At 47.8% G+C, this 18519-nt stretch overlaps 1 protein-coding gene across 1 annotated transcript; it reads left to right on the top strand.

The window, feature by feature from the left end:
- Nucleotides 1-823: 823 nt before the first annotated feature.
- Nucleotides 824-16792, top strand: armc3 (armadillo repeat containing 3; the record flags this gene model as incomplete). The annotated part of the gene is made up of 17 exons (XM_080527692.1): nt 824-868; nt 1756-1873; nt 3238-3363; nt 3633-3701; nt 4207-4382; nt 4777-4971; nt 5365-5551; nt 5758-5910; nt 6913-7021; nt 8667-8910; nt 13263-13399; nt 14507-14675; nt 14867-14967; nt 15274-15396; nt 15495-15680; nt 16117-16279; nt 16586-16792. 17 exons carry the CDS (start codon nt 824-826, stop codon nt 16790-16792), a joined length of 2508 nt encoding a protein of 835 aa, XP_080383818.1.
- Between the last annotated feature and the right edge of the window lie 1727 nt (nt 16793-18519).

Here is an 18519-nt window from a genome sequence, read left to right as displayed (position 1 = left end):
ACACAGGCATTAATAAACACCTAATGGATCAGATTATGTAAAAAACTCAATTTTGACAAAAATGGAGATAGCTTATAATTCTAACGTCACGAATTGCCAATGGCACATATTAGATATTATTTCCCCTGGATTTCATACCAAAACAATACACTCTATGCTAATAATAATTAGGATTATTCTTATATTATATTATATTATATATATTATTATTATCCTGCCCCACCATCGAGGTTCGCAAAAAACGTGACATCCGTTGCTTAGCAACGACATGTAAACAGCTCTTTCCAAAACAACATTGCTGCTAGCTCTGCTGAAAACCTGCTGACCATCCTGACTGACAGCTGAAAACAGGTAAGACATGGTTAATTATTCAAACGGTTAATTATTCAAATGGTTAATCAGGACTGGCGTCATAAATGACCTAAAGCCTCCTCATTTATCCTAAGTGTGATTAGCAGCAAGCCCTCTGGCAAGGTCAGGTAACATGTTTGTTAGCAGCTAGCAGCTAGCTACCCATCCAACCAATCTAACCTATCTAACCAGGTTCAGTTCAGGTTAGCTAGCAGCTAGCTAGCTGTACTAGTAAGTAAGTACAGCTTTATTTATATAGCACCCTTCATACAAGAAATGCAGCTCAAAGTGCTTTACAACAGGAATAAGAACATAAAGTGAATATAAAAACATATACAAGCATAGAATGAATATAAAAGCAGGGGAAAACAGTCAAAAGAAAAGGTAAAGATCTAACTTTCATGTCCCTTTCATCTCCCTACCTTTCACAGTCTTTCAGCACCACTGCACCGACATAGTTTCTGATTTCAGAATGAAGAAGGTGAAGAAAGGGAGTGAGCCTCCATGCAAGGATGTGGTAAGATAGATCATTGTTGCTGTGATGGGATGTGATGATTAATTTGTGACTTGTCAATTCAAATGTCCTTACAGAGTAGATTGTCCTACAAAGACATTTAGATTTAGTCATCTAAACATTAATTAGACCCCTATACTTGTTTATTTATCTTTTGTTTCTTTTTACTAGTATCACTACTCGATCTTTTCAGTTTGTAAAGCGTCTTTGAGTGTCTAGAAAGGCGCTATATAAGTCTAATGTATTATTATTATTATTATTATTATTATTATCATTATTATTATTATTGTTATTGTTGTTATTATTATCATTATTAATAATAATAAATGTCCTTATACAAGACTGTTTAGGGTGCCCACCCACTGGTTTCTGGGTTGCGCTACTTAATCACCATTAAAAAAAAGATTTGGGGAAGATTTTGTCTTACATGTGTCAACATACATGTCCAGGTTTGTTTAATCAAAATGGATAGTTTAAAACATAAACTTGAATTTCATAATTTGTGTTCCATTTCTGCATAGCAGTACTATTAGACTACTATTACAACTTGTTAGGTCAAGATTCTATTGATATAAATTCCTGTAATTGGCATGTGTATGTTAAGAGGTAAACCTTGATACATTTTGAACCATACATGACAGAACCATGGGGTTTGAACCATACATGACAGAACCATGGGGTTTGGACCATTGTTTTTCTCATACAACCCTCTACGTGAAAGCAGAATTATATGTGTGCTGTGAACACCCTAAACTGTTACACTTAGGCTACACAGTTGGTTATCGCACACGAACATGCACATGCACATACACTCATACACGCACACGCAAACGTACACACACACACACGCACACAACTCACCCCATTTCTCCCTCTCCTTCCTGCTCCAGTTTGACCCCCTGCCCATAGAGAGCAGGAAGGCAGCCACCGTGGTCCTCATGCTGAACTCCCCTGAGGAGGAGGTTTTGACCAGAGCCTGCGAGGCCATCTACAAATTTGCAGAGAAAGGTATCTGACCCCCCCTTTTATAAGCTTACATATGCAGGGTTCCCACAAATTCTGAAACATCAAATTCAAGCACCTTTCAAGCACCTTTCAAGACTCAATTCCCTCAAATTCAAGGACCCAATACGGCATAGTTTGAGACAGAACTAGTTGACGAGCTAAGTAAAACATTTTTAAATTTAAATTTAAATTATTTTTTGAGAGAGAGAGAGAGAGAGGGGAGTTCACGCACTTTCAATGACCCATGTCTATTTTCAAAAACGTTTAAGACCTTGATTTCTTTTTCTCAAATTCACAAACTTTCAAGGATTTCAAGGACCCGTGGGAGACCTGTCAGTGAGAGAAGAATAGAGCTAATGTGTATCATTCATGAGGCGGAGCTCCACGATATATAGAATTTACTCTACCACCTCATAGAACTCTCTACCACCTTCTAGAACTCTCAACCACCTTATAGAACTCTCAACCACCTTCTAGAACTCTCAACCACCTTCTAGAACTCTCAACCACCTTCTAGTACTCTCAACCACCTTCTAGAACTCTCAACCACCTTCTAGTACTCTCAACCACCTTCTAGAACTCTCTGGCACCTTCTAGAACTCTCAACCACCTTCTAGAACTCTCAACCACCTTCTAGAACTCTCAACCACCTTCTAGAACTCTCGACCACCTTCTAGAACTCTCAACCACCTTCTAGAACTCTCGACCACCTTCTAGAACTCTCAACCACCTTCTAGAACTCTCAACCACCTTCTAGAACTCTCGACCACCTTCTAGAACTCTCGACCACCTTCTAGAACTCTCAACCACCTTCTAGAACTCTCGACCACCTTCTAGAACTCTCAACCACTTTCTAGAACTCTCTACCACCTTCTAGAACTCTCAACCACCTTCTAGAACTCTCAACCACCTTCTAGAACTCTCGACCACCTTCTAGAACTCTCTAACACCTTCTAGAACTCTCTAACACCTTCTAGTACTCTCTACCACCTTCTAGTACTCTCTAGCGCCTTCTAGAACTCTCGACCACCTTCTAGAACTCTCGACCACCTTCTAGAACTCTCAACCACCTTCTAGAACTCTCTACCACCTTCTAGAACTCTCGACCACCTTCTAGAACTCTCGACCACCTTCTAGAACTCTCAACCACCTTCTAGAACTCTCTACTACCTTCTAGAACTCTCGACCACCTTCTAGAACTCTCAACCACCTTCTAGAACTCTCTACTACCTTCTAGAACTCTCTACTACCTTCTAGAACTCTCGACCACCTTCTAGAACTCTCTGGCACCTTCTAGAACTCTCTATTGGTGTACTCTGTGACCCTTGTTATTACTGTGATTCCTGTATCCTGCCCTCTGGTGGTAGGAGAAGAGAACAGGAGCTCTCTGCTGGGCCTGGGGGCCGTGGAGCCCCTGACTCGCCTCATCTCCCACGAGGACAAACTGGTCCGCCGCAACGCCGTCATGGCCCTGGGTGTCATGGCCGCCAACGGTGAGATAATGATGAATGAATGAATGAATGGACTTTATTGTCATTGCTACAGTACAGGTACCAAACAACGACATTTAGGAGGGGTGGCTCCCCTGTTGTTAGGAAAGGGAAAAAAAAAACTTTTAGAAAAAAAAATCACAAGAAGGTAAGGAGCTGGTTTACATAAATAAAGGCTATATACCTAATAACAATAATAATAATAATAACACATTAGACTTATATAGCACTTTTCTAGACACTCAAAGATGCTGCTCTCTTCTCTTCGGAAGGGGACGTAAGGAGACTGTTGAAGAAACTAGACGTCATCCCCTCCATCATCTCCAAGCTGTCACCTGAAGGTACGTACGTCACTGCTCTCTCCCTATCGCCCTCTGGTGGTAGGAGGTGAGAACAGCAGACAGATAACAAACACTGTGTGTATGTCACCGCTCTGTGTGTTTACAGCCATACAGACACTAGAAACACACACACACACACACACACACACACACACACACACACATATGATATCTACATTTCATTCAATAATTGGATAAAAATGTCACATTATTTTGTCTTTGTCTTTGTGTGTGCGTGTGTGTGTGTGTTTGTTCGTTCGTGTGTGTGTGTGTGTGTGTGTGTGTCTGTTCGTTCGTGTGTGTGTGTGCGTGTGTCTGTTCGTTCGTGTGTGTGTGTGTGTCTGTTTGTTCGTGTGTGTGTGTGTGCGTGTGTCTGTTCGTTCGTGTGTGTGTGAGTGCGTGTGTGTGTGTCTGTTCGTTCATGTGTGTGTGTGTGTGTGTGTGTGTGTGTGTGTGTGTGTGCACATGTGTGCATGCTTTGAATTTATACCTGTCATTCTCTCAGAGGACGTGGTGGTCCATGAGTTCTCCACGCTGTGTCTGGCCTCCCTGTCAGCGGACCGCAGCAGCGCGGCCCAGATGTTCCACCACCAGGGCCTGGAGCCCCTCGTCCTGCTGCTGGCCAGCCCAGACCCAGACGTCCAGAAGAACTCTGTGGAGAGCATCTTCAACCTGGTCCAGGTAAACAATGTCCCCTATATACAGTGATACACTACACTACACTACACTACACTACACTACACTACACTACACTACACTACCATATTAGTATAGCATTATACCATATAAAAACACTTTAAGGAAACGCTAAAGAATATAATATATCAATACAGAAACCAGTTTTGTCTAACCTCGGTGTATAGCCAGTAGCACTTGGCGGCACAAATATTTGATGACATTTGTGTTTGAAGTAAAGGCGTCTTATATCAATAGTTAGTACGTAGTACATAGTAGCTGAATGGTTCCCAAATTATTTTTATTTGATGAGGGATGTTTTTCTCTTTCTCTGATGTGTATGTGTGTTTGCGTCACTGTGTGTGTGTGTGTGTGTGTGTGTGTGTGTGTGTGTGCGTAGGACAACCCTAGCCGCGTGGAGGTGCGAGAGCTAGGCGGTATCCTCCCTCTCCTGGAGCTGTTGAGGTCAGAGTTCCCTGTCATCCAGCAGCTGGCCCTGAGGACCCTGGCCAGGCTCACCTCCGACCCAGACACACGCCTCACCTTCAGGGAGGAGCAGGGCTTCACCAGACTGATGGATGTCCTCTCCAACCAGGTGTGTATGTGTGTGTGTGTGTGTAGTCCCTCTCCCTGTCTCTCTCTCTCTCTCTCCCTGTCTCTCTCTTTGTATCTCTCTCTCCCTGTCTCTCTCTGTATCTCTCTCCCTCCCTCTCCCTGTCTCTCTCTCTCTCCGTTCCTGTCTCTCTCTCTCTGTATCTCTCTCCCTGTCTCTCTCTCTCTGTATCTCTCTCCCTCTCTCTCTCTCTCTCCCTGTTTCTCTCTCTCTGTATCTCTCTCTCCCTCCCTCTCCCTGTCTCACTCCCTGTCTCTCTCTCTCTGTATCTCTTTCCCTGTCTCTCTCTCTCTGTATCTCTCTCCCTGTCTCTCTCTCTCTGTATCTCTCTCTCCCTTACCTCTCCCTCTCTCTCTCCCTGTCTACCTCTGTCAGGAGTTGAGTGACCTCCACGTGGAGGCCCTGCAGGTGGTGTCTAACTGTCTGGAGGACAGGGACAGTCTGCAGGTGATCCACGAGGAGGGGGGTCTGCTGACCAGACTGCTACACTTCATCTTCACCCCCACGCTGCCCGAGATCCAGACCAACGCTGTCCAGGCCATATCCAGGGTGGCTCAGAGCTGTAAGGCATCCGCGGAGTGTGTGTGTGTGTGTGTGTGTGTGTGTCTAGAGAGGTGTGTGGGGGGTCTCTTTGTGTGTGTGTGTGAACTGTGAATGTTGGTTGCAACATTGTCTGTAATGAATGTGAGACATCGACAGCTCGTGTACATCTGTGTGTGTGTATGTGTGTGTGTGTGTGTGTGTGTGTGTGTGTGTGTGTGTGTGCAGCTGAGAACCGTAAGCTGCTCCATGAGCAGGACATAGAGAAGGCTCTAGTGGAGCTGCTGGCGGTGGAGAGCGACAGCGTGAGGACCGCTGCCTGCCAGGCGCTGGCCACCATGAGCCTCCACCTGCCCAGCAAAGACACCTTCAGACACCTGGGTGAGAGGCAACTCACTGTGGTACCACACCCCACCACCACCCGCTCTACCTACCTCACTGTGGTACCACTCACCACCACCACCCACTCTACCTCACTCACTGTGGTACCACTCACCACCACCACCCACTCTACTCACTGTGGTACCCCACACCACCACCACCCACTCTACCTAACTCACTGCAGTACCACACCCCACCACCACCCACTCTACCTAACTCACTGCAGTACCACACCCCACCACCACCCACTCTACCTAACTCACTGTGGTACCACACACCACCACCACCCACTCTACCTAACTCACTGTGGTACCACTCACCACCACCACCCACTCTACCTAACTCACTGTGGTACCACTCACCACCACCACCCACTCTACCTAACTCACTGTGGTACCACTCACCACCACCACCCACTCTACCTAACTCACTGTGGTACCACTCACCACCACCCACTCTACCTCACTGTGGTACCACACACCACCACCACCCGCTCTACCTAACGGTCCTACTCACTGACATTGTGACATCACCATTAGCATTAGCACTAGCTACTAGATGAGAGATGAGTTGAGATCACCGTAACTTTGTACTTCTCTTGTGTGTGTGTCTTGTGTGTGTCTGTCTGTGTGTGTCTGTATGTGTCTGTGTCTGTGTGTGTCTGTATGTGTCTGTGTGTGTCTGTCTGTATGTGTCTGTGTCTGTGTGTGTGTGTGTGTGTGTGTCTGTCTATGTGTGTCTCTGTGTGTGTGTGTGTGTCTGTCTGTATGTGTCTGTGTCTGTGTGTGTGTGTGTGTGTGTGTGTGTGTCTGTCTATGTGTGTCTCCGTGTGTGTGTGTGTGTGTCTGTGTCTGTCTGTGTGTGTCTCTGTGTGTGTGTGTGTGTGTCTGTCTATGTGTGTCTCCGTGTGTATGTGTGTGTGTATGTGTGTGTGTGTGTGTCTGTGTCTGTCTATGTGTGTCTCCGTGTGTGTGTGTGTGTGTGTGTGTGTATTTGTTTCAGGTGGTATCCAGGCGGTGGTCCAGCTGCTGAGCAGTGAGGGAGGGGCTGTGAGCGAGGCAGCAGCCCTGGCCCTCTCCAACCTCACACACAGCAGCCAGCTCAACGCCTGGTGAGTCACCAACCCTCCTGTCAACCTCCAGCCTCGGCTGGCACAAAGGAAGGTCTGGGGAAGTCAGTCTTGCTATAGACTCTAACATTTTCTTGTTGCATTAAGATAGACGCCAGTCTTAGACTTAGATCTGACTTTAATAAAGATAGACCCAGTCTTAGACTTAGATCTCACTTTAATAAACATAGACCCAGTCTTAGACTTAGATCTGACTTTAATAAAGATAGACCCAGTCTTAGACTTAGATCTCACTTTAATAAAGATAGTCCCAGTCTTAGACTTAGATCTCACTTTAATAAAGATAGACTCAGTCTTAGACTTAGATCTCACTTTAATAAAGGTAGACCCAGTCTTAGACTTAGATCTCACTTTAATAAAGATAGACTCAGTCTTAGACTTAGATCTGACTTTAATAAAGATAGACCCAGTCTTAGACTTAGATCTCACTTTAATAAAGATAGACCCAGTCTTAGACTTAGATCTCACTTTAATAAAGATAGACCCAGTCTTAGACTTAGATCTCACTTTAATAAAGATAGACCCAGTCTTAGACTTAGATCTCACTTTAATAAAGATAGACTCAGTCTTAGACTTAGATCTGACTTTAATAAAGATAGACCCAGTCTTAGACTTAGATCTGACTTTAATAAAGATAGACCCAGTCTTAGACTTAGATCTCACTTTAATAAAGATAGACCCAGTCTTAGACTTAGATCTGACTTTAATAAAGATAGACCCAGTCTTAGACTTAGATCTGACTTTAATAAAGATAGGCCCAGTCTTAGACTTAGATCTGACTTTAATAAAGATAGACCCAGTCTTAGACTTAGACCTCACTTTAATAAAGATAGACCCAGTCTTAGACTCAGATCTGACTTTAATAAAGATAGACCCAGTCTTAGACTTAGATCTCACTTTAATAAAGATAGACCCAGTCTTAGACTTGGATCTCACTTTAAGTCAGTCTTGCTATAGACTCTAACATTTTCCTGTTGCCTAAAGCTAGCCTATGAATGACTACGGTTAGACTTGTCGGCCGAAACAGCTACACCAAGCGGGCGGAAGATATGAGAAATAAACTAAATTTACTTCTGCTGAAAACGTATATATTGGAGGAATATAATGTGGAGAAAAGTATACTGCTTAGCAGTTTTAACCAGTGAAGTAGTTTACCGCGCTGGAGTTACAGTGTTAGCTAGCTACTAGCTCTGACTCATTCCCATAGCAACACAGCTCTTAAATCAAGCTTAGCCAGGGGGGAAGGAGGCTAACTTTCTAACCTCAAAATAATTTTAAATCTTATTATTTATGCAACAGATTCTCTTTCTCTCTCTCTCTCTCTCTCTCTCTCTCTCTCTCTCTCTCTCTCTCTCTCTCTCTCTCTCTCTCTCTCTCTCTCTCTCTCTCTCTCTCTCTCTCTCAACCTTACTCCTTTTTATGTCAGCGATGTATAAAGCTTTTTCTCTTTGTGTGCGTGCGTGTGTATGCGTGCGTGTGCGTGTGTGTGTGTGCATGCGTGCGTGTGTGCGCATGCGTGCGTGTGTGCATGTGTGTGCATGCGTGCGTGTGTGTGTGTGCATGCGTGCGTGTGTGTGCATGCGTGCGTGTGTGTGTGCATGCGTGCGTGTGTGTGTGTGTGTGTCAGCGCGGTGTACGAGGCGGAGGGGGTGGAGGGTTTGGTGCAGCAGCTACACCGTCCAGGCGCCCACGCCGCCGCCGCCGCCGCCCTCACCAACATGGCCGACCAGGAAGCCCTCCGGGACGACATCCTGTCCCACGGCGCCATGCAGGCCCTGGTGGAGCCGCTGACCTCCGCCGACACACACACCCTGGTCAGAGCCACGCAGTGCCTGGCCGCGCTCGCCTGCGACGCACAAGGAAGGGCAGATGTACGTGTAATAATAATAATAATAATAAGAAGAATAATAATACACACTTCATTAGTCTCTCAGCTCGACAATCTCCAGTGACATTGAGGAAATATTGTCCCTCTCTTCGGCGTGTTGGGCTTATTGTGTAATGGTGGCCTGGTGGATAGTGAGTTGGACTGGACTGAATTAAGAGTTCAAATCCCACCTGGGAACACCACCACTAGTGTGCCCTTGAGTAGCCCTAAATGACTCCAGGCAGACTGTCCCAGTAATATCTAATTGTAAGTCACTTTGGATAAAAGCGTCTGTTAAGTGGTTAAAATTAAAAAATGTCTTCTCTCTCATTTTACATTGACATTTTTGGCATTTAGCAGACGCCTTATTCCAAAGCGACTTACAATCAATACATTTGACTAAGCAAGTGAATCATCAATCCACCAGTCGTAGCAGGTAGAGTAATCTAGCTCAGGCCCGGGGCCATTGGCAGTCTCAGTGATAGAAGGGAAAACGTTTTTTATTTTATTTTATATATAGACACTGTACAACAGAGAAACAGTACAAGGGGGGCAGTAGAAGTCTTAGGGGACACGGTAAAGGGGAAAAGCGGGTGTCTCAGGAGACACAGTGCTGGGGGGTAGTGGATGTCTCAGGAGACACAGTGCAGGGGGTAGTAGATGTCTCAGGAGACACAGTGCTGGGGGGTGGTAGATGTCTCAGGAGACACAGTGCTGGGGGGTGGTAGATGTCTCAGGAGACACAGTGCTGGGGGTAGTAGGTGTCTCAGGAGACGCAGTGCTGGGGGGTAGTGGATGTCTCAGGAGACACAGTACAGGGGGTAGTAGATGTCTCAGGAGACACAGTGCTGGGGGGTAGTAGATGTCTCAGGAGACACAGTGCTGGGGGTAGTAGGTGTCTCAGGAGACACAGTGCTGGGGGGTAGTAGATGTCTCAGGAGACACAGTACAGGGGGTAGTAGATGTCTCAGGAGACACAGTGCTGGGGGGTGGTAGATGTCTCAGGAGACACAGTGCTGGGGGGTAGTAGATGTCTCAGGAGACACAGTACTGGGGAGTAGTAGATGTCTCAGGAGACACAGTGCTGGGGGGTAGTAGATGTCTCAGGAGACACAGTGCTGGGGGGTAGTAGATGTCTCAGGAGACACAGTGCTGGGGGGTAGTAGATGTCTCAGGAGACACAGTGCTGGGGGGTAGTGGATGTCTCAGGAGACACAGTGCTGGGGGGTAGTGGATGTCTCAGGAGACACAGTGCTGGGGGGTAGTAGATGTCTCAGGAGACACAGTGCTGGGGGGTAGTAGATGTCTCAGGAGACACAGTGCTGGGGGGTAGTAGATGTCTCAGGAGACACAGTGCTGGGGGGTAGTAGATATCTCAGGAGACACAGTGCTGGGGGGTAGTAGATGTCTCAGGAGGAGCAGTGCTGGGGGGTAGTAGATGTCTCAGGAGACGCAGTGCTGGGGGGTAGTAGATGTCTCAGGAGACACAGTGCTGGGGGGTAGTAGATGTCTCAGGAGACACAGTGCTGGGGGGTAGTAGATGTCTCAGGAGACACAGTGCTGGGGGGTAGTAGATGTCTCAGGAGACGCAGTGCTGGGGGCTAGTAGATGTCTCAGGAGACGCAGTGCTGGGGGGTAGTAGATGTCTCAGGAGACGCAGTGCTGGGGGGTAGTAGATGTCTCAGGAGACGCAGTGCTGGGGGGTAGTAGATGTCTCAGGAGACGCAGTGCTGGGGGGTAGTAGATGTCTCAGGAGACACAGTGCTGGGGGGTGGTAGATGTCTCAGGAGACGCAGTGCTGGGGGGTAGTAGATGTCTCAGGAGACACAGTGGTGGGGGGTAGTAGATGTCTCAGGAGACACAGTGCTGGGGGGTAGTAGATGTCTCAGGAGACACAGTGCTGGGGGGTAGTAGATGTCTCAGGAGACACAGTGCTGGGGGGTAGTAGATGTCTCAGGAGACACAGTGCTGGGGGGTAGTAGATGTCTCAGGAGACACAGTGCTGGGGGGTAGTAGATGTCTCAGGAGACACAGTGCTGGGGGGTAGTAGATGTCTCAGGAGACACAGTGCTGGGGGGTAGTAGATGTCTCAGGAGACACAGTGCTGGGGGGTAGTAGGTGTCTCAGGAGACGCAGTGCTGGGGGGTAGTAGATGTCTCAGGAGACACAGTGCTTGGGGGTAGTAGGTGTCTCAGGAGACACAGTGCTGGGGGGTAGTAGGTGTCTCAGGAGACGCAGTGCTGGGGGGTAGTAGATGTCTCAGGAGACACAGTGCTGGGGGATAGTAGATGTCTCAGGAGACACAGTGCTGGGGGTAGTAGGTGTCTCAGGAGACGCAGTGCTGGGGGGTAGTAGATGTCTCAGGAGACACAGTGCTGGGGGGTAGTAGATGTCTCAGGAGACACAGTGCTGGGGGGTAGTAGATGTCTCAGGAGACACAGTGCTGGGGGGTAGTAGATGTCTCAGGAGACACAGTGCTGGGGGGTAGTAGATGTCTCAGGAGACACAGTGCTGGGGGGTAGTAGATGTCTCAGGAGACACAGTGCTGGGGGGTAGTAGATGTCTCAGGAGGAGCAGTGCTGGGGGGTAGTAGATGTCTCAGGAGACGCAGTGCTGGGGGGTAGTAGATGTCTCAGGAGACACAGTGCTGGGGGGTAGTAGATGTCTCAGGAGACGCAGTGCTGGGGGGTAGTAGATGTCTCAGGAGACGCAGTGCTGGGGGGTAGTAGATGTCTCAGGAGACGCAGTGCTGGGGGGTAGTAGATGTCTCAGGAGACGCAGTGCTGGGGGGTAGTAGATGTCTCAGGAGACGCAGTGCTGGGGGGTAGTAGATGTCTCAGGAGACGCAGTGCTGGGGGGTAGTAGATGTCTCAGGAGACACAGTGCTGGGGGGTAGTAAGTGTCTCAGGAGACGCAGTGCTGGGGGGTGGTAGATGTCTCAGGAGACGCAGTGCTGGGGGGTAGTAGATGTCTCAGGAGACACAGTGCTGGGGGGGTAGTAGATGTCTCAGGAGACACAGTGCTGGGGGGGTAGTAGATGTCTCAGGAGACACAGTGCTGGGGGGTAGTAGATGTCTCAGGAGACACAGTGCTGGGGGGTAGTAGATGTCTCAGGAGACACAGTACTGGGGGGTAGTAGATGTCTTAGGAGACACAGTGCTGGGGGGTAGTAGATGTCTCAGGAGGAGCAGTGCTGGGGGGCAGTAGATGTCTCAGGAGACACAGTGCTGGGGGGTAGTAGATGTCTCAGGAGACGCAGTGCTGGGGGGTAGTAGATGTCTCAGGAGACGCAGTGCTGGGGGGTAGTAGATGTCTCAGGAGACGCAGTGGTGGGGGGTAGTAGATGTCTCAGGAGACACAGTGCTGGGGGGTAGTAGATGTCTCAGGAGACACAGTGCTGGGGGGTAGTAGATGTCTCAGGAGACACAGTGCTGGGGGGTAGTAGATGTCTCAGGAGGCACAGTGCTGGGGGGTAGTAGATGTCTCAGGAGACACAGTGCTGGGGGGTAGTAGGTGTCTCAGGAGACGCAGTGCTGGGGGGTAGTAGATGTCTCAGGAGACACAGTGCTGGGGGGTAGTAGGTGTCTCAGGAGACACAGTGCTGGGGGGTAGTAGGTGTCTCAGGAGACGCAGTGCTGGGGGGTAGTAGATGTCTCAGGAGACACAGTGCTGGGGGGTAGTAGATGTCTCAGGAGACACAGTGCTGGGGGTAGTAGGTGTCTCAGGAGACGCAGTGCTGGGGGGTAGTAGATGTCTCAGGAGACACAGTGCTGGGGGGTAGTAGATGTCTCAGGAGACACAGTGCTGGGGGGTAGTAGATGTCTCAGGAGACACAGTGCTGGGGGGTAGTAGATGTTTTAGGAGACACAGTGCTGGGGGTAGTAGATGTCTCAGGAGACACAGTGCTGGGGGGTAGTAGATGTCTCAGGAGACACAGTGCTGGGGGGTAGTAGATGTTTCAGGAGACACAGTGCTGGGGGGTAGTAGATCTCTCAGGAGACACAGTGCTGGGGGGTAGTAGATGTCTCAGGAGACACAGTGCTGGGGGGTAGTAGATGTCTCAGGAGACACAGTGCTGGGGGGTAGTAGATGTCTCAGGAGACACAGTGCTGGGGGGTAGTAGATGTCTCAGGAGACACAGTGCTGGGGGGTAGTAGATGTCTCAGGAGACACAGTACTGGGGGGTAGTAGATGTCTCAGGAGACACAGTGCTGGGGGGTAGTAGATGTCTCAGGAGACGCAGTGCTGGGGGGTGGTAGATGTCTCAGGAGACACAGTGCTGGGGGGTAGTAGATGTCTCTGTGTAACCTGAACCTCTCTCCCCCTCCCTCTGTCTCCTCTCTCTCTTTTCTGTAGCTGAGGAACACGGGTGGCCTCACCCCATTGGTCAAGCTGCTGCGGTCCAGTCACACAGAGGTGCGCCGCAATGCATGCTGGGCCGTCAGCGTGTGCGCCAACGACGAGCCCACCGCCATAGAGATGTGCAGGCTGGGGTGCGTCTTTACAAACCTTCACACGGTCATTGCGGTCATAGTTATTGCTCTTTCATAGTTATTGCTCTTTCATAGTTATTGCTCTTTCATAGTTATTGCTCTTTCTCCGTCATGATTTTTATTAGGGATGTCCCGATCCGATACTGATATCGGATATCGCCGCGATATTGGTCCTGAATGCTGGATCGCGGATCGCACCAGAAAAAAAAAAGGCTCCGATCCGCGTGCCCGATCTGGCGTGTCACTCAAGTGACGACAACAGTAGTAGCCAGTGGTCACGTGCATGACCAAGGCTCGATAGTGCGACTGTTTTGGTCGCATTTGCGAGTGAATATATTTCTGTGCGACTTGGAAATACATTCAATCGCACCAGTGCGACTACTGCTGAACTACTGTCATGCGCAGTCAAACTTATGTGTATAAGCGATGAGGGAATGAAAACTGAACAGAAACGCGTGTCGCAGAAATGCTTCACGCGTGTCCTATATGCGCTTAAAATGCGCATAATGGGTATATTGGATACAGCTTTCTGGTTTCATTACAAAGAGGTTAACCCCATATGTGCCTGACGTCTAACAACATTCAAATGACTCTAACTTCATATGTTTTCGGATTTCAATGTATGACACATCATTTGAAAGCTTATGATCCGTAGTTCCAATCCACAACACGTCGCATTTGTTGCTTTAATAAAGGCTGGCAGTCTTTAATTTAACTGTTGTTGGTGTGGACTATATACTGGGGAGGTATTTGTTATTATTCAGGGGTCAAAAAATGTATACAAATATCGGATCGGTATCGGTATCGCAGATACCCAAAGCCCAGGTATCGGTATCGGTATCGGTAGTGAAAAAGTGGGATCGGGACATCCCTAATTGTTATGAATAGATTGTGTTTGAATGTACCAAGTTTATATAACCACAGTAGTGACAGAAACATGAGGGATTCGTGGCTGTGGAAACCAGTTGTGAAATTTGCACACACGAAAAAGCCACTAGATGGCAGCAGAGCTTCACGTGTATGAGTTTGAAACTGTGTGTGTGTGTGTGTGTGTGTGTGTGTGTGTGTGTGTGTGTGTGCGTGCGTGCGTGTGTGTGTGTGTGTCAGGGCTCTGGAGCTGTTGCAGGAGATAAACTCGTCGTTTAACCGCAGGAGCAGGTTCAGTGAGAGAGCCCTACAGAGACTGCTGGACTTCAACCTGTCACTCAAATACAGCCTGACCGGCAAACTGGCCTCTACCGACCACATCACTGACGGATTCTACGACCCTGGACAGGTGGGAGAGAGAGAGAGAAAGAGAGAGAGAGATGTGTATTATTTGTGTGTATACTGTATGTAAATATTTTATTTTTTTTATTTTTTATTAAACATAAAATCATTCAGCTCTTACAATGCTTCCCTTCTCACTTTCTCTCTCTCCCTCTCTCCGCCCCTCTTCCTTTCTCTCTTTCCCCATGTCTGTCTCAGGCCCGTCCAGACCAGAGGGTTCTGACTCTGGAGGAGTTCTCTAAGGAGGCGGTGAACCAGCGCAGACCCGTCTTAGCTATTAACGCCAAACCCCCCGACACGTGAGTACAGCCTCGCACAGAGCCTTCAGTTATTAAGATAACCATCTCATCCTCTCCTCACCTCTCCCATCCTCTCCTCTCCTCACCTCTCCCATCCTCTCCTCTCCTCACCTCTCCCATCCTCTCCTCTCCTCTCCTCACCCCTCCCCTCCTCTCCTCTCCCATCCTCTCCTCTCCTCTCTTCTCCTCACCCCTCCTCTCCTCACCCCTCCCCTCCTCTCCTCTCCCATCCTCTCCTCTCCTCTCCTCAACGCCAGGTGTGTGTATGTGTGTGTAGGTGTGTGACTGGTCTCTGTGGTCTCGTAGGATGTCAGTGGAGCTGTCAGAAGACAGCCAAGACAGTCAAGACAGTCAAGACAGTCCTACTGAGACTCGCACCGCCTCTGCACTCAGCAGCAAGGGCACCAGCAGGACACCACCCAGGTGTGTGTGTGTGTGAGAGAGTGTGTGTATGTGCTTAAAGATGACTGTCAGTATCAATACTGGACATGTCTTTCTTGCTTCTTACTCTCTCTATCTCTCCGTAGTAAAGGCCAGAGGAACGACAATAAACAGATGGATGAGGATGAGAGTAAGCCCCGGCCGGAGGGTGTCGTGGTCACGGAGAAGCCCTGGCTGCCATACGACGCCGCGTTCCACGCCCTCGTTACAGACGCCACCAAGTCTGTCCTCCCACTGCACGACGAGAGAGAGAAGTGTAGTGCCCTGGCCAGGTACCAACACACAACCTAGAATGGCCAACACACAACCTACACACAACCTAGAATAACCAACACACAACCTATACACACGTTTTACTTAGCTCGTCAACTAGTAAATAAGTCTCTGTATTGCTTACCTTTACATATTGTTTTGCTGTGCTGTGGTAGAGAAGGCAAGAGACCATCTAGTGTTCACACATTCAAGCCTCTGTTTTTAATTGTTGTCTGTGAGCGGATAGTTCCTATTATATAAATTATCATCTAGATCTGTCTCAAACTATGCCGTGTTGGGTCCTTGAATTTGAGGGAATTGAGTTGAAAGTCCTTGAAAGGTGCTTGAATTTCATGTTTCAGAAGGTGTTGGAACCCTGCTTTGGTTGGTCATTAGCTGTGTATGAGGCCCAGTCAAGCCTGTGGCATGTGACGTGTGTCTGTGGTTGGCTGTCAGGCTGGTGAGCGAGGCGATGGGGGGCGTGGTGGAGATGGACCGGCTGCATGAGTTCCCCTTGGAGCTCCACATCAGCGAGCTCAAGTTTGAGTTGCAGTCCAACATCGTCCCCATAGGCCGGGTACGCAAGGGAACCTACTACCACAGAGCTCTGCTCTACAAGGTAACTGTTGCATCATTCTCTCTTTTCTCTAGACTTCTCTCTCATCTCTCCTTTTCTCTCTCCACCTCTCTCTCTTTCCACCCTCCCGTCTCTCCCTCTAACTCCTGACCTCCACCTCTCTCTCTCTCTATAACTCCTGACCTCCACCTCTCTCTCTATCTAACTCCTGACCCCCCCCTCCCCCGGCCTCCACCTCTCTCTCTCTATCTCTAACTCTTGACCTCCACCTCTCTCTCTATCTCTAACTCTTGACCTCCACCCCTCTCTCTCTATCTCTAACTCCCCACCTCTCCCCCCCACCCCCAGGCTTTGGCTGACCGTATAGGTGTGAGCTGTAGCCTGGTGAGGGAGCAGTATAACCGGGCGTGGAACCAGGTGCTCCTCTTCAGCCAAACGTCCTGTACCCCAGGGTGTGTCCCCCCGCTCCAGGCCTACGTGGTGGACCTCATCCACACACCAGGGAGGCTAATGAGGACCAACACCCCACAAGCCATACAATATCAGTCCATATAAAGACTCAATTGTTGATTAAATGTTGGTTATTTGTTTAGGTTGTTTAGTTTGTTTAGTATTCATTGGCAATAATAATATCGATGGAATGGACCCCATATGGTTTGGAGATGGTTAAGAATTTAATCTCAGACTGAATGAATGAATGAATGAATGCATACATTGGCATTGTTTTGAACTGCTCTAACACTACCAAGTCTCTCAGTTCATTTAGGTAGATCTCCACCTCCTTGGGAACACTGGTTTTGAACTGCTCGAACACTACCAAGTCTCTCAGTTCAGAAAAATCCCATACCTCACTTTACCCAGAAAGCAATTTCATGTTTGTGCCATAGATCTAGGGAAGACTCGCTAGTCTGACTTCTTAATTCCCTAAATCTATGCCGATAGGCCTCAGGTACTCTGCCTCTAACACTGCTTTCCTGAGAGGACCATATTCAAGGCCTACTCTGCAGTCTAGAGCAGCTACTGGCCTCTGAGCTTTCCCCGTCAGTACGCTTTGACTAGGAGAGACCATTTCTCCTCTGGCCACTCACTCTCTTTGGCCACCTTCTCGAACATCTCAAAGATGTTCAATTAGCAGTACAAATAGTCAAATCAAATCAAAGGTTATTTGCTATGTTTTCCTAAATGGCAGGCAATTGTGTGGTGTGTGAGGTTTGCAGGCTAACGGTGCCAGCATGTGCAGTTCCCTGCCTTATCTCGGTGTCACAACCCAACAGCTCTGCATGTACAATGTACATGAGCTTACCATGACAGATATATATATATATATATATACAACAGAAGTAGTTTAGGATTGTGACAACATATATATCATTACATCTTCCATGTTGCATGGAAATTCATTTTCAGCAGACTCACGCTTATTCATGTCAGATTGCGCTATTAATTTCCCCCGCTTCTCTGCGCATAGGAACATATGCATTTTTACAAGTAGCGATGTTGTAATTGTTCTCTTCTTGTGTGACATGAAGCCAGGCTTTGGACCGTTTCCTCCTCAGCCATGACTCCTTGGCTTCTTGGGTTCAGAGTTTCAAGTCATTTCAGGCTGTGGAGGCAGACTAATGTACAAGTGGCGCCATCCAGCGAACCTTGTGCGTCAGTACACAGCTTCTCACTGTAAAGAGTGGGGGGTCGGTCATTTGACATCACCTAAAGTAGGCAAAACAGTGTCGTGCTCCTAGTGTTAAGAGAGAGTTCCTCCCAGTTTAGTACTCTACGTCCCTCTTAAATGTAAACGTAGTGATGTAAAAGTCAGCAAGCACAAATAAGCAGACCTTTCTTCATAGAAAAATGTTTTATTTGTTTAATTGGGTGCTTATTGAAATGTATCAGATTCAGAGCATGTTCTGTGATAGACAGTGTCTCCTGTTATTATCAAATAGAGAAACAAACCCAGTAACACTTTAAGGATCCAATATAAATTAAAATAAACAATATTGATACACACAATAAGCAAGTTTTGTCCACAATAGTAGGCATCTATATTTACTGCAATACATCTCGGCATGGGACATGCTATAGATAATAGAACTGATTTCATATAGACATAAGATTACCTCTTCATCAGTACACAAAGCGTCATAACAAAATAAGCACCAGAGTAATCTGTTTTTCTGTACAATTAATACATTGCTATTTTAGTAGATATGCTTATACTGCAACCATAGTGTTTTGCATCATCACCATGTTTTAGTAGGACAGTGCTGACAGACATGCTGCTGTCG

Source organism: Nansenia antarctica, assembly GCF_963989245.1.
Source record: "Nansenia antarctica genome assembly, chromosome: 3".
Classification (NCBI taxonomy): Eukaryota; Metazoa; Chordata; class Actinopteri; order Argentiniformes; family Microstomatidae; genus Nansenia; species Nansenia antarctica.
This window is presented reverse-complemented; position numbering and strand designations above follow the sequence as displayed.